Source organism: Engraulis encrasicolus, chromosome 19, assembly GCF_034702125.1.
Source record: "Engraulis encrasicolus isolate BLACKSEA-1 chromosome 19, IST_EnEncr_1.0, whole genome shotgun sequence".
Lineage (NCBI taxonomy): Eukaryota > Metazoa > Chordata > Actinopteri > Clupeiformes > Engraulidae > Engraulis > Engraulis encrasicolus.
The window spans coordinates 36,711,085-36,725,721 of NC_085875.1; the positions used below are offsets into that span (position 1 = coordinate 36,711,085).

The 14,637-nt window shown below is 43.0% G+C and overlaps 1 protein-coding gene across 2 annotated transcripts in view; it reads right to left on the bottom strand.

Annotated features, from left to right (window-relative positions):
- Window positions 1–729: 729 nt before the first annotated feature.
- The window catches only part of cenpf (centromere protein F), a 33,142-nt gene continuing 19,234 nt past the window's right edge, over window positions 730–14,637 (bottom strand). Inside the window, exons 13-20 of one of the 2 annotated variants that reach the window (XM_063184293.1) lie at window positions 12,764–14,632; window positions 12,509–12,652; window positions 12,246–12,377; window positions 11,698–11,859; window positions 11,239–11,413; window positions 10,420–10,878; window positions 9,650–9,834; window positions 730–1,673 (exon numbers count right to left, since the gene is read on the bottom strand). In XM_063184293.1, coding sequence (XP_063040363.1) covers window positions 1,467–1,673; window positions 9,650–9,834; window positions 10,420–10,878; window positions 11,239–11,413; window positions 11,698–11,859; window positions 12,246–12,377; window positions 12,509–12,652; window positions 12,764–14,632 — 3,333 coding nt within the window. In that variant the 3' untranslated portion in view covers window positions 730–1,466. Of the gene's footprint in view, window positions 1,674–9,649; window positions 9,835–10,419; window positions 10,882–11,238; window positions 11,414–11,697; window positions 11,860–12,245; window positions 12,378–12,508; window positions 12,653–12,763; window positions 14,633–14,637 lie in introns of both variants that reach the window. The other variant, XM_063184292.1, reaches the window with a different exon arrangement.

Sequence of the window (14,637 nt, forward strand, 5' to 3'; positions counted from 1 at the left end):
TAGTAAGACCGCCAGCTGCTCGCTGGGAGAGACAAGCGGACGCCCAGCTTGGTAGCAAAGCACTTGGGGCATGCAGGTCCTCCAATCACAGACTTACAGCAAGAGGTGAGGGGCACTGTGGTGAAGAGGTGTTTAATGGAAGGATGGGCACCTACTCAGGTCACCACATTTGGACACCTCTTCTCAAAACGCCCTCTTCCTAATCTCACATCACAGACAACCAAGACAGTTATACCACCATGAGAAACGCATAATAATGAATAAAATCAATCAAAATTTTTGAGAAACCACCATAAAGTATATTTTAACGTGAGAACATTTTAGTGCCATGCAGTGCTAAAAACTCACAAGATTGAATATTTAACATCTTAAACATATTTTTTTTTTGTAGGGAATGATCAATCATCAGTTTTATAAGGATCAGCAAACAAAGCAATAGTGTAGGCTGTTGGAAAATCATCAGGGAAGGAACAAAATGACACTTTAAGAGGATACTAATCTTGCAGCAAGGCAACAGGAAGACATTTTGCAGAGTAGGCTCATGATTCGGACACAAGCCAGGCTGATAAGAATCAGCAGAGAGAGAGAGAGAGAGAGAGAGAGAGAGAGAGAGAGAGAGAGAGAGAGAGAGAGAGAGAGAGAGAGAGAGAGAGAGAGAGAGAGAGAGAGAGAGAGAGAGAGAGAGAGAGAGAGAGAACTATGGGTACTAAACATGAGACATGAAAGCAGTTTTGATTGAAATGTTAATGTTTACTTTAAAAATCAGTATAAACAAATCTACAAAATAGAGTAGTGCATCATTTGTCTGTACAGAGCAGTGTGTATAAATTGTCAAGTCACTAGGAATGTCCGACGAGTCTTCACCCAGACAAATCTCCGCTCATCAAATTTGCAAAAGGTGGATAAATACTCCGCTCATGAAATTGTCAAGGCACACATTTCTCGCTCATGTATTTTCTATGTGAGATAAATGTCACTGTGCATAGACCAAAATCTACCCCTAATCCTAACCTGTCAGTGGAGAAACTGTATTTGTGATAACCAGAGAATGTTTGTGCCTGGACCGGTCAATAGAAAAACCTGAAAGTCCTAACCCGTCAGTAGAAAAACCCGAAAGTCCTAACCCGTCAATAGAAAAACCAAACAACCGCGAGCGAATAAATGTCCTCCATGACAATTTGATGAGCGGACTTTCGTCCACCTTTGCAAATTTGATGAGCTGAGTTTTGTCCGGATCCTACCGGTAGCTACCAAGATACCTATTTATATTAACAGCAACAATGGCAGGAAAAAACATGTACATACATTTTCTTTTTTAAAACCTGGAACATGAAATGAAGTTTTGAAAAGCTGATTAAAAAAGAAGTAGAAAAAAACTGATAAAAAATAGTAAAATCTAGAGTATAAATGACTGATTTTGACAGAGAGAGACAATATATACAAAAGAGAGTTAGTTGATCATGGTGTTACTGGACATGGCAGTTCTCGTCCTGCTTGGCCGGCGTGGCGTTGGCCGGGTGCAGGCTCTTGCTGTGCTGGTCGGAGGTGCGGCGGACAGTGCCAGAGCGCCTGCTCTTCCTCTGCTCCAGACCAACGGCGGGACTCTCTGGCCCCCGCAGCCTGGGGCTGTTAGTCACCGCGGCCAGGACACCAGAGACACCCCCCGTCAAACCCTGAGGAGAGGAGCACAGAAACACAAGGGACTCAGTACATTCACCTTGGCAATAAGGGGATTGTTTGTCTTTCTGTCTCTTGTCTGTTCATGTGGCTGTATCGGTTTATCAGCCTGTCTACTGTGTAATTCTACTTATAAGGACACACACACACACACAAGCAATTACATGAGCCATTAGGTCTAGTTCTGATATTAGGCCATGTTATGATCGCCTCCAGACTAATCTTATTTAGGACTATTATTAGCAGTATTTGCCATTTGTGTGTGTGTGCACTCATGTGAACCTTGGACAATAAAAGCTGTTTTTAAAACATGATCCTGTTGGTGTAGTTCTAATTTGGACAGGAAGCTGGTTTCAACATTTGGCAGGATAATGACTAAATGCCATTTCACCCTGTCTGGATTTTGCCATAGGCGCAACCAGGAGAGGAAGACCTACAATATATTAAGATGATATTGCTCTAAGGCCGGCCGCACACCGGCTCCGACAAAGTGCGGGGCACTTTTGCTTCCGACAGAATTCGGACCCCCAAACCCAATTTCACATGAACATTGCATTGATAGTCAATGGGCGGCGCCGACAAAATAGAACTTGTCTCTAATTGCTATCCGACATCGGCGAATGTCCGCGAACATCGGCGCCAGTGTGCGTGGTTCTATTGAAAACAATGGAATCGAATTTTAGCTGAGCAGTGCTCAGCACTTTGTCGGAGCCGGTGTGTTTATCTAATGCTTTCATATTCAGTATTTAGGAGGCCCCTCAGTGGCCACAACTTTCTGAAAATAGGCCCTAACTTATATTATATTATTATATTGTTATGATTGATAAGTAATATGTAATATAATAAGTTATTATGTTACATTGGGCTATATGGTTTGGTGGGCCCCAGATTTTTTTCACATTTCAAAGTGGGCCTTGGTGTTCTGAAGTTTGAGAACGGCTGCTCTAACATCTACAATGCATTTAGGGCCTAAGCCATTTAGTGGCTTATAGACCATCAGAAGAGTTTAAAACTCAATTTTAAATATCACTGGTAGCCAGTGTAATGACTCAACCACTTTGTTTCAATGAGAAATAACTTGCATCTGAATGAACCACTCAAAACAGGAATTCATTTTATGAATGGTGTGCCAGTCAGCAACGAGGAACTCACTTAGGGAGAAATGACCTGGGGCTTAGCAACGCATGACTGATCCCTGGAATTGGTGCATTCTTGCGTTGTCAACGCAGTGGGCCAGAATTGGTTCTGACCCAAAGCGGCAGGGGCTAATCTGCCCGAGTGAACTCAACCCATCCACCCCACTCACGCCAAGCCGAATTGATTGGTCAAAGTAAAGCCGACATGACTGGCAACCCTGGCCAACGCACAACTTTCTGATGCACCCACACTGGGAGTAGAGTTAGCAGGAAAAAGGAGGCGGGGAAAGGTGAGTGAGTGAGTGAGTGAGTGAGAGTGTGTGTGTGTGTGAGAGTGTGAGAGAGAGAGAGAGAGAGAGAGAGAGAGAGAGAGAGAGAGAGAGAGAGAGGTAGAGGGAGAGAGAGAGAGAAAATGAGAATGTGAGAGAGAGGGAGAGAGAGAGAGAGAGAGAGAGAGAGAGAGCGAGAGCGAGAGAGTCTGTGAGGGAGAGAGAGAGAAAGTGTGTGTGTGTGTGTGTGTGTGTGTGTGTGTGTGTGTGTGTGTGAGAGAGAGTGAGTGAGTGAGTGAGTGAGTGAGTGAGTGAGTGAGTGAGTGAGAGAGAGAGAGAGAGAGAGAGAGACCACATTGAGCAGTGTGTTCCCATAAACCCCAAGAGATTAAGTTATTGTCTGTGTCAACACGTGTGAAAGGAGGATGTCCTGCCAGTTTGCTTTTTCAATTTCCACAACACTGAAGCTTGATAATGGAGGGTCTGTTGAGCACCGTCTCCGAACAATAATAATAATAATAATAGAACCCCAAAAAAGGAAAACAAAACGGCCACAAAGTGAAACCTGTCGTGCATCAGGTGGCAATAAGTGTTTTTGCTTTTCTTTTTCTTGTCCCGCACTGTTTCGATTTAGAGATACTTGAGGAGGACGTTCTGTGTAGTGTGTACGCTTTCAGATAGTGTAGGGAACAGTACATTCAGAAAAGGATCCGAAACCTCTCTTTCAAGAGACCCATTTCTCATTGGCCCATTTCTCATGGTTCTTCCGAACGAGCCTAAAATAGAACCAGTGCTAAAATAGGAAAAAAACAAAAAAAACAAACAGAAAAACTGAAAATAAACTGAAAAGGTCTGTGTATTACAGGGGAGCTTATTGTAAAGTAATGATTTCAGCCCCTCATCTCTGCCATCCCCAGTTCCTTGAAGTTGTGTGAAAGGGAGAGAGCGGCAACATGTACAAGCGACCTGGGTTAGGATGACACAGCAAGAGCCTCAAAGGAAAAGGAGAAAGGATTTCTTTTCAGAAAGCCCCATTTTTTTCCTCTTAAAGAAGAATCATTGAGAGAAGCTGAGCAATTAGGAATGTCACAAAATGCTGCTTTGTGGTAGCCTGGTGAACCAGCTTCTAGTTCTACTGTTGAAACAGTTCCTAGTTCTTGCGCGAAGCCCCCTACATTTGGGCTTGCATGCCCACGGGAACCCCGGCTCAAGTCCGGCCGAGGTCATTTCCCAATCCTCCCCGGTCTCTCTGTCCCTATCGCTTCCTGTCTCCATCTCACACTGGTCGGCACTTTATAACATTGCTCTGGGGTCAAGGGCGGAAGTGACATCATGAGGGACGCACTTTGTTTTGATTTTGCAATGGCGGCAATCACCGGATTGCAGTTGGAGAAAACTACGGACAAAGCACATTTGTAACAGATTAAACGTAAATGTGTGCCGCTTATCATGTTTTAAAATTATTGTATTGGAATGCTACTGATTTGTAGTTTGTGTACGTTTATTAACATCTGTTTGGTTCGGTTTGTTGTCGCGGAATTACGTGTAGATCGCTGTGAGCTATTAGCATCCCATGCAGTAAAGTCAAAACATCGTGCATATCACCGTGTCATACAACAACTTCATTATCTCGGTGTCTTGCATCATGGAAATTGGCGAGAGGTGAGTGTTACCTAACCATTTCATCTGTTGAAGTAGCTATGTAGTGTCAGAAAGTTGCACTGATAGTTTCTTACCGAATTTAATTCATAAAATAGCACATTACTTACATGCTTTTCAATGCAATGTTGGATATTCCCGGCATGTAGCCTGGTGATGTATTACGTGACATCCGTGTTATAGTGAGCTGACATTGCACGTGTTGTTAATTAACTGTATATTTACTTAAAATGTGCAAAATATATAAGGACAGAGCAATGGCATTGTTAAATTCAGCCTTTAGCTCCAAGCTATAAATGACTGGCCATCATTAAGCTTATTTGTCAGCTCTCCATCTCTCTTGCATGCGGTGTCCTTCATAGTTTCACTGATAAATAATTGTATTCATTCTCTCATTCAGACTTTTCTCAAATCTATATCTGTGATGGATGGCTTTGAGGGGGATGTAGGCCTACAGGTTGCTATGGAAGACCAATGACCAGTGGTCCCACTACACACATGAATTGGTATTTTTGAAAGTAAGCTTTCTCCTAATAATATATACACAGAATGTCACAAAACATTATTGACACTTAACCCATTGCTCATTGAAATGTATGTACCTTCCAAAATATGATACGGGTAAACATACCCATTAAGCCCATGTACCCTTTATGCCCACTTACTTCGGGGTCAATTTAAAAAGAGGGAATACTTGGATTTTGTTTTTCCATCACCCCATCCAATTAAATGGTTTATTTACTGACAAAATGTTTTTTTATTGCATACAAATCATAGGGCACAAGTAGCTTCAGAATTGAATGGAAAAAGGACTATTGATAAACATTGAGATGAGAGGTACATCTTACCATTTCACAAAAAAGCTATACATATGATTGAACGCTTACCTAGATTTTACAGACATTATTTTTCATGTTGCCAACTTGTCTTTGCATAATTGTTTTCAAATCAGCTGCAGTGTGCATTATTACATTACGTTACACTTAAGCTTAGTTGATGCTTTTTATCCAAAGCAACTTACAGTTATTTATAGGGTATTGGTTACAGTCCCTGGAGCAATGTGCGGTTAGGTGCTTCGCCCAAGGGCACTTCAGCCATCGATGGCGGGATCATAGGTTGGGATTCGAAACTGCAACCCTCTTATCTTAATTCCACCTCACTAACCACTAGGCGCTTTTAGCAGGCGAGCACATAATCTTCTAGGCGGAGGTCATAATAACGAATGTTACCATTACATCCTATTATTTGTAGTTATGATTGTATGTGTTCTAACCTTCTGCCATGTAATCTCAATGGTAGAAAAAATAAGTTTTTTTCCTACTTTATTTATGGTAGGACAGTGATGGTGGTGACAGGACGCAAGTGGAGAGAGAGATACGGGGAAGGGCCGGCAAAGCACCCGGGCAGGGCATCGAACCCGGTCAGCCGCATGGTAGATGAGTGCCCTACTGTTTGGCCATGACAGGGCCGGAAAATTCATTTGATAATGAATAATTATGGAATCAAAACCATTAAGTACACGTGGCCCGATGACATCACGATAGTAATAGGAACGATGTCGGTTTGCTTCGATTTTGCCCCAGCTTGCGAGTTGAACATTCCGCTTCAAAGTGAGAAATGATTCCATCATCCCTAAGCATCATTTCAGCTGATCGGAACAGAAACTTGTAAGAATGTCAACATAAACTTTAATAGTCATTGAAAAGGAACTGTCAACCACCTCCCATCACCTGAGGCAAATGGGCTTTGCATAGAGAAACATTCACTGAGTGCTGTCTGGTGCATTCTTACAGTATGAGATTGATGAGAAATGAAGATGACTGCCTGATGAAAACATACAAATGTCCACAGTCATTGACAATAGCCTATGAGGCTGCATGTCAGGTGAAGGTACTGGGGACATGACTGGATTACATTTTCAATCAATGCACAAGTTAAAGTTAACAACACTTTCCCCATCCTATCAATTGAAGGGATACTTGGAGATTAAATCTTTTCCTGGGGTGGTAATGTATCTTTACTTTACTTGCCATACTGTAGAACCTGTGATAACATTAATTGAAGAAGAACATGTCATCTTACAAGCAGTCTGAACGACAGGTGATTCCATACTTTTTGCCAGGGGCTGTAATACGGCCCTCGGAGGACTTTTACGGCCCTTGCAAGAATTTGAAGTGAAAAAAAGGTTCCCCACCCCTGCCCTAGACACACACCTATGATGCCAACTTGAACACCCACATCACCATCATGCAATAAAGTGGTAACTAACATTATGGTCGAGCTAAGGCTAGCAGAAACCGCTGACCTTTGTGCAAGAAAACAAAGTCTTTGCCACCAAGTGTTTTGTCTTCTTTTACCAGAGGGGTCAAACTTCTTTCCATAAATCACATAGATTTTGACTTAGTCTATGCATGCTGTGGTTGCTCACATTGTTTTGGTGGTAGATGGTATAGATAGATGTTGTTGGAAACTGAGTAGACATGAAAATGCATTTGCCTAAATACAGCATCAAGTCGAAAGCCTTTATCATGTCTGTGCATTTTCATGTACCTCATTGACGTTGTTGTTGTGATGCACATATTAAAATATCCTTCTGCTTTCCAGTTTGTTGGACCAACCATCCTCTCCTGCTACACCAATGTATCAGCGGACGCTACACAGATGCTACACAGACAGGCCTTCATGCACTCTCAACTGCTAAGGGCAAGGGCACCACTTGCGCTGTGGTCCTATGAAAGCCAACATATCACCCCACCTCCTTACCGCTATTAGCTCATCATGTTTTCCCTCAATGTTTTTGACTTCATCTGATTTGGTATTGCATGTATGTTGCATGTATGCTTAAGCGGTGGCCTAGTGGTTAGAGAGTTGGTCTTTCAATCTAGGAGTTGCAAGTTCGAATCCCCCCTGACCTCTCCCTACATCTCCATCCATGGCTGAAGTGCCCTTGAGCAAGGCACCTAACCCCACATTGCTCCAGGGACTGTAACCAATACCCTGAAAAATAATAACTGTAAGTCGCTTTGAATAAATGAAAGCGTCAACTAAGTGCAATATAATGTAATGTAAAAGTAGCTAGTTCTGACCATGTAATATTTAACACCTGAGAATAAAGAGAAGAACAAATTATGAGTAACACATTTACAGCCTACACAGTATAGCAACAGTGAGTTCAACAGGAGATAAAATGGGAGGAAGGAACTATGCCTCATCTACTGGAAATCAACACAAGAGTTTTACACAGTTGTGAATAATGCAACATCTGCAAAGTTCAAGATATATGCCTTGCATGCCTTTATTTTAGTAGCATGACTTTTCAAATCATAATTCACCTATGTAGCCTAACATTATAGATTTTTTAAATAAATAAATGAATTACATCAAGTTGTTTCTCCTTGCATTTTGTTTTTTAAAAAAACAATTGTTACAATTCATGTGGAAAGGACGTTTCCCACTTTGAATTTGATACAATGATTAAACCCTGAGTCATTGCTCCTTGCATTTTGTTAAAAATAATCCCAACATAATCAAGAGACTGTGTTAAGGTCTTAATGCAAGGTGATTCCCCTCTGCATATAATAGTAGCTTGGATTGTAGCCTTGGATTGTAGCCTAACTGGTAGCACATAACACACCTTGTATTACCGGTATGCATGTCTTGATGGATACATGCCCGAGATCAAGGCGGACTGGTGCTAAGGTGGGTCACATATTTTTAAAAACAAAGTTTATTGTGTTAAAGATATAATCAATGCATTATTTAAGCGTTTTCGCTGATGTTAACAAACGGTTTGCTAACGCGAAATTACGTCTACTGGTTGGGTTCAAAACGTAGGCTAGTAGGCTACAAAAGTACACATATAAAGTAACCCTACACATATTTTTTTCCCCAAAGTAGGCTACTTAAGAACTACAAAGTACTACTCAATTAAAATACCTGATTATATATGTGTTACTTTCCACCCCTAAAAAGATGACTGGTTTGTTTTTAATGACGGGTTTGTTTTAGTTGAAGTCCCTGAGTCTGCGCACTGTGGCACTAAAGAACTTCCGGTATGCTTGACCCCAGAGCAATCTTAAAAAGTGCCCACCATCTCACACTGTCCTGTCAAATAAAGGCATAAAAGCCCCCAAAAAACAAAAAAGGAAGAGAAACAGCTCCTAGTTCTACATTTATTTTTGTACAGACGCTGGCTGTGCTGTAATGAGAAACATTCTCTCAGATTATATTGTTTTAAACTTTAGCCAGGTCTCTCTTCTGACTCCACCCAAACATTAACATCTTGCTGTGACATCTACAAAAAGCCTGCTGGTGACCTTGTTTACAAACTCAAATGAAGGAGGGGCTGGTGTATCAGGCTAGGTCTGTGGCATACTGTAGGCACATGCTATTTTGCAGGTGTGAGTACTTGTGCGCAAATGTGCGAGTTATGTATTGATCTATTTGAGTATTGATGAATGAACAAAATAAAGTCTAAATCCAAGTATCAGACAGAAATAGAGGACATGGATGACTGTGTGTATTAAAAGGGGTCAGTTTAGGTCTGAACCAAGGGACATTACACCGGGTAGCCCTATTCTATATGCTGCAACTTTTAAACCACACATGCAAAGTCAGAGTGAATGAGTGCAAATGCAGAGTTTGAAGTGCTCAGGCGAATGGTGAGGGTGGCGAGCAGTGTTGCCAGATGTACGATAATTACCACATTTGTACCATCATTTTGTCCTCTGTACGATCAAAAAACTGACAATTTCAGGGTTGTTATTCAGTTCATTTAGATGCCTTGAAACAACAATTTGGGTCTTGTACAATAATTTCCTCCCAAAAATTATAATTGAGGTTTTGGTACGATAATTCAACATTTTCAATCTGGCAACACTGGTGGCGAGTGACATGCATGAGACTCACTTCCTGGGAGTTGCTGCCCTCTGCTGGCGGTTTGCAGCCATGTGTGGACGTGTCTGCTGCTGAGGACACCTGCTGCTGGGCGGGTGTGGACTTCTGTGCGGCCAGGCGCGGGCTGCACCGCTGCTGCACTGTGGTGCGGCGCACGATGAACGGACTCATCTCACCACGCGGGATGTCAGCAAATCCTGTAGATAAGACCACAGTGTACAAAATAAATTTTGTAACTTAATGGTCTTTTATCCATCTGATAATGCAGAACCTCATACTCATAACTTCGTGTCCCAAAAGTTAATGCACCCCAATGGATGGACAACATTGTTGATTTTTCTACAAAATGGTTAGCACCTGGTCAGACCTATGCTACAGGGTTCCCACACCTTTTTCATGAAAAAATTCAGGTGAAGCAGTAAGAGAGACTCTGGGATTTTTCTAGAAAAAGTTGGTGTGAGCGAACACCAAGGGGGGGGCCCTACTTTGGGAACCACTGTGGGACAGCGTGGCCGTCAGCAGGTTCATCCGGGTCACACAGTCACGTGCGGAAAAAGTTCAGAGCCCGGTATTAACGCAGACGGTTCGCAGACAAGCACTTTAGTGCCGTACGTAAATGGTGCGGTCACCGACACCAGCTCCGTTCTGGTTGGCCTGAAAGCCCTATTGGTGGACTGAGTGGGGGGAGGAGGGTGTGTGGGGACACCCTGTAGTTTACTGCAATTTACTGACACTCATGCTGATGAAAATATGAAGCTAACCTGACTTGAAAAGATATTCACCTTTCATCACACGCTCAGGAAGTCCCTCAGGAGTAAAGTCCTCTTCCACCAAACCCTTCTGTGGCGTGCCTGCCTTCAGCCTCTTGGCCAGGTTCTGGAGTGCTTCCTGGGCCTTGTTGGGCGTCTCGGCCTGAGCCCTGGTCCTCTTTACCGAAGCATGCCCGTCCGGCTCCTCTCTGCAGCTGTTGTCCAGGTTGTTGCCCGGTGTTCTGCTATTTGTGTCCTCTGGCTGGGTGCTAGTGGATGTGGTGGACCTCCTGCCCTTGCTGCTGCTGCTGGAGAGACGTTTCATTTTGTTCTGAAGGCTCTCGTTGGCCTCCTCCAGCTTGTGGACTTTGACCATCAGGCTGCAGCAGCGGTCCATGCTCTCGTCCGCCTCCCTCGTCTTCTCCTCCAGGGCCTCCCGCAGCTCGACCAGCTCCGCCTGCAGATCCGCATCGCCGCACTCACCGGCACCTGCTGCTGAGAGAAACAGATGACAACAGTAGCAACTAAAGTTACATTTCAGGTTGACACAGCTTAAAAAGGTGCACCGTGTAATTTTTAGCAGTTTATTTCCAGAACTTACCACAACCGTCACTGGTTTATCGCAGCTTAATTTTAAATAAAAAAATAAATCAATAAAAATTAAAAATAATAATATGTTTTCATTTGAATTACTTCCATTACAGTTCACACAATCTAGTTATTAATGTCTACTCAATAGTATCCACAAAACACGCAATATGAGAAACACCAACTACAAAAAATGAAAATATATGGCACTTATGAAAATGTCCTCATTTTGACACCCCTCGATATTTCTCAATGAGCCCTTACCTTGTGTCTGTGAAGCCTTCAGACTCACAACGAGCTTCTCTTGTGTCTGAAGCTCCAGCACCAGGGCCTGCTTTTCACCTTCCAGCTGCTTACAGGACTTCATCCACAAGTTCAGCTTGCTGAGGATGCCATCTCGCTCTTTAGACAGCTTGACTACTTTCTTGTTGAGCTCATCCTATAACGAAAGCAGCATTAAAAACATGGCATGAAATCCATAGTCGGTTAAAAGACAGAAACCCACAACTACCCCAACAACCCCCCAATTTTGCATCCGCAACAGAATGTTGTACGAATATTGAACGATTGTAATTATTGACGATGATGAATATTGAACAATGGAAATTATTTAAAGAACATTAAAGAATGGCAAACAGTAAATTAGATCTGTTTAACATGCCATTTTACAGTGAAGTGCTCAGACTGCCTCTGGCATAATATAAGGGGGCAAGCTGTACGCACCTGGGCCGGTTTACTCTGGTCATGTTGTGACCGCAGCTCCGCCAACGTAGCGGTCAGCTGCTGCTCAGACACCCTCAGGCTGCTGCTGTCTGCTAGGAGCTCGGTGGCCTTGCTCTCGGCTGCTGCCAGCGCCACCGCCATGGCTCGGAGCTCCTCCACGTGCTGCAAAACACACATTCAACTTCACTAAGGGAACTCGACAAAATGCCATGCAAGTTCTTTGAACAGCAGAGTGCTGTTTATTTCTGTTGTGCAATACTTTTTAAATAAATACAGGCGAAACAAGAAGATATAGTGAGAAGGGAACCAAAGGCCATGACGAAATGTCAATTAAACAATTACATATCAATTAAACAATTACGATGACAATTAAACTACCAACAACATTTAGTTCAGTCTGAAAACTTGAACCGTTGACAAGGGGCCTATAGATGATGCTTTTTAAACACACTCCTTCTGTAGTGAACACATGCAGATAAAATACAAGATGGCAGCTACACAAGTAAGTACATGAATTTGTTGATGGGCGTTTTGTATAGATCACTTGCCAAATGCTGAGCCCGTTTTTGGGCTTCTTCCTGGCTCACTTCACGGTCCTTCATTTCAACAACACTCTTCTCGATGTCTGACAGCTTTCTTGCCAATTCCTGCTTCTCGGCTTCCAATGTTTCCAAGGATAGCTGGAATAAACGAACAATAGAAAAAATGAATATGGCACATTGTCTGTGCAATGCATCTCTGAAAGACAGACCCTAAAACAGAAGCTATGGATGTTAGTATGCAAACATGTCAAGCTGACTGGAAGCCGTACCTTGTGGTTCTGTGCTTCTCTCCGACTCTCTTCAAGTTGGACATTGAGAGAGGTAAGAGTTTGTTGCAAAACCTCTCCTGCTGATCTACTTTGATTCTCAAGTTGGCTCTGGAAATTCAAGTTGCTTTCTTGTATTGCATTAATCTGAGGGGGGGAAATGACACAAATACATTTTAGATTAAACCACAATAACTAAAAAATAATGGAATAACCTCAGTGCATAAAATTCTTAGAATAATGTTTCCAGTCACACACCTTGTCAGTCAGCTCTGTATTCATGGCATTTGTGGTTTCCAATTGCTTCTCCAACTGCTCGATGTTGCTTTGCAGGGATGTGGTGGTGGTCTGCAGTGTTTCGTTCCTAGCAGACTCGGTCTGTGCCTTTTCAGTGAGCTCTGTATTCATGGCATTTGCAGTTTCCAATTGCTTCTCCAACTGCTTGATGTTGCTTTGCAGAGTTGTGGTGGTGGTCTGCAGCGTTTCGTTTCTAGTAGACTCGGCCTGTGCCTTCGCCTCCCATTCGGCAGCAGCTGCCTTCAGTTGCTCACTGGCCTCAATCCACTGTTGCTTCTCATCCATCAGCCCCTGAAGCTCTTCAAGGTGAGAATTGAGTTTCTCTTTCTCCTCTTCGATTCTTTGGAGGAGCTCTCTTTCAAGTCGGTCCTTCTCCTCTCTAAGGTTGTTCAGGTCATTGGTTACCTCAGCAATCTTAGCAGAGAGGGTTTCCTTTTCAACTTCGAGGTCTTCAAGCTCAGCTTTAGCAGTTTCCGCCTGCAGAATTGCCTCCTCGAGGCTCTGATCGGACAACACCCTTTCTCTCTCAAGCTTGTCAATACTATCTTGCAAGGAATCAGACTTTAGTTGAGCATCTTTCAAGAGCTGGCTCATCTTGCCCTTTTTGCGCTCGTCTGACTCTATGCGGACCTTGAGTTTCTCAATGCCAGTTCTCATCTGGGCAACTTCTTCCTGAGTAGCAATCAAACGGGCAGCAATTTCACCTTTCTCCAGTAGGGAGGACTCGAGCGACTGAGAGAGCTTCACATTCTCATCCCGCAAAGCATGGATTTTAACCACCATGTTTTCTGATTCCCTGAGCACGGTGCTATCACCATCTCTAAGTTGCACAAGCTCTGCTAGAAGTTGTTCCTTCTCTTGACTGAGAGTTGCAACATTTATCTCCAGAGCCAGGGCCTGTTCTAAAAGTTTTTCTTTTTCTTTAACAAGGTTGTCCATTTTGTTAGAGGACTCCTCCAAGTCTTGCTTTCCTGTGTGAATGTCATCTTCAAGCATTTTGATCAACTGTTTTGAATCAATGTTTTTCTTTTCCAAAAGATCAGCCTTTTCTTTCAACTTCAATAGAGTTTGACCCTCTTTTTCCCTTTCATCTGAACAGGAGAGGAGCTCTTCCTTCAGCTGTCCTCCTTCAGTCACGGCTTTATTCAGATCTTGCTCTAGTGAGAATTTGGCTTTCTTGATCGACTCTAGTTCAGTCTCTAATCTCTCTTTTTGCTCCTGCATACTCTCTAGGTCGACCTCCATCGACAAAATGTGCTTTTCCAAGTTTGCCTTCTCTGATCTTGTCCGTTTCAATTCACTCTCAAGTTGGAAGAATTTGTCATCCCAGCCACCTTTAGCATGCTCCAGGCTGTCAACCATCTCAAGGACATCTGAGAGTTGGGAGTTTGAAGTTTGCAGCTGGAGCTTCAATGAGTTAATCTCTTCAGTCATCATTTCAACCTGAGAGCTAAGCGCCTGTACAAGTCCATCCTTAGAGACCATCTTCTTGTGGAATTCACTTTTTTCTTTCTCAAACTCATGGGCCTTGTTTTCCATGTCAGTACATAGATCTTTTCGCATAGCCATTTCAGTTGTTAAGAGCTCATATTTGGCTTGTAGATCCTCATCTTGTTGTTTAATGGTGTCATGACGAACCTGCAGATCCACAGGTGACATATTTTGTTCTTCAGGATTTCCTTGAATGCAACTGATTGAGGATTGTAATAGAGCACCATCAGCAGATTCCTCTGGGGAATCTGGAGCATCAAAGAACTCGCCATCGTCGGCCTCTTCTTCCTTAGTGCACCCCTTTTCGATGGACACGGAGGACTTTTCTTCTGTCATAGTCTGTA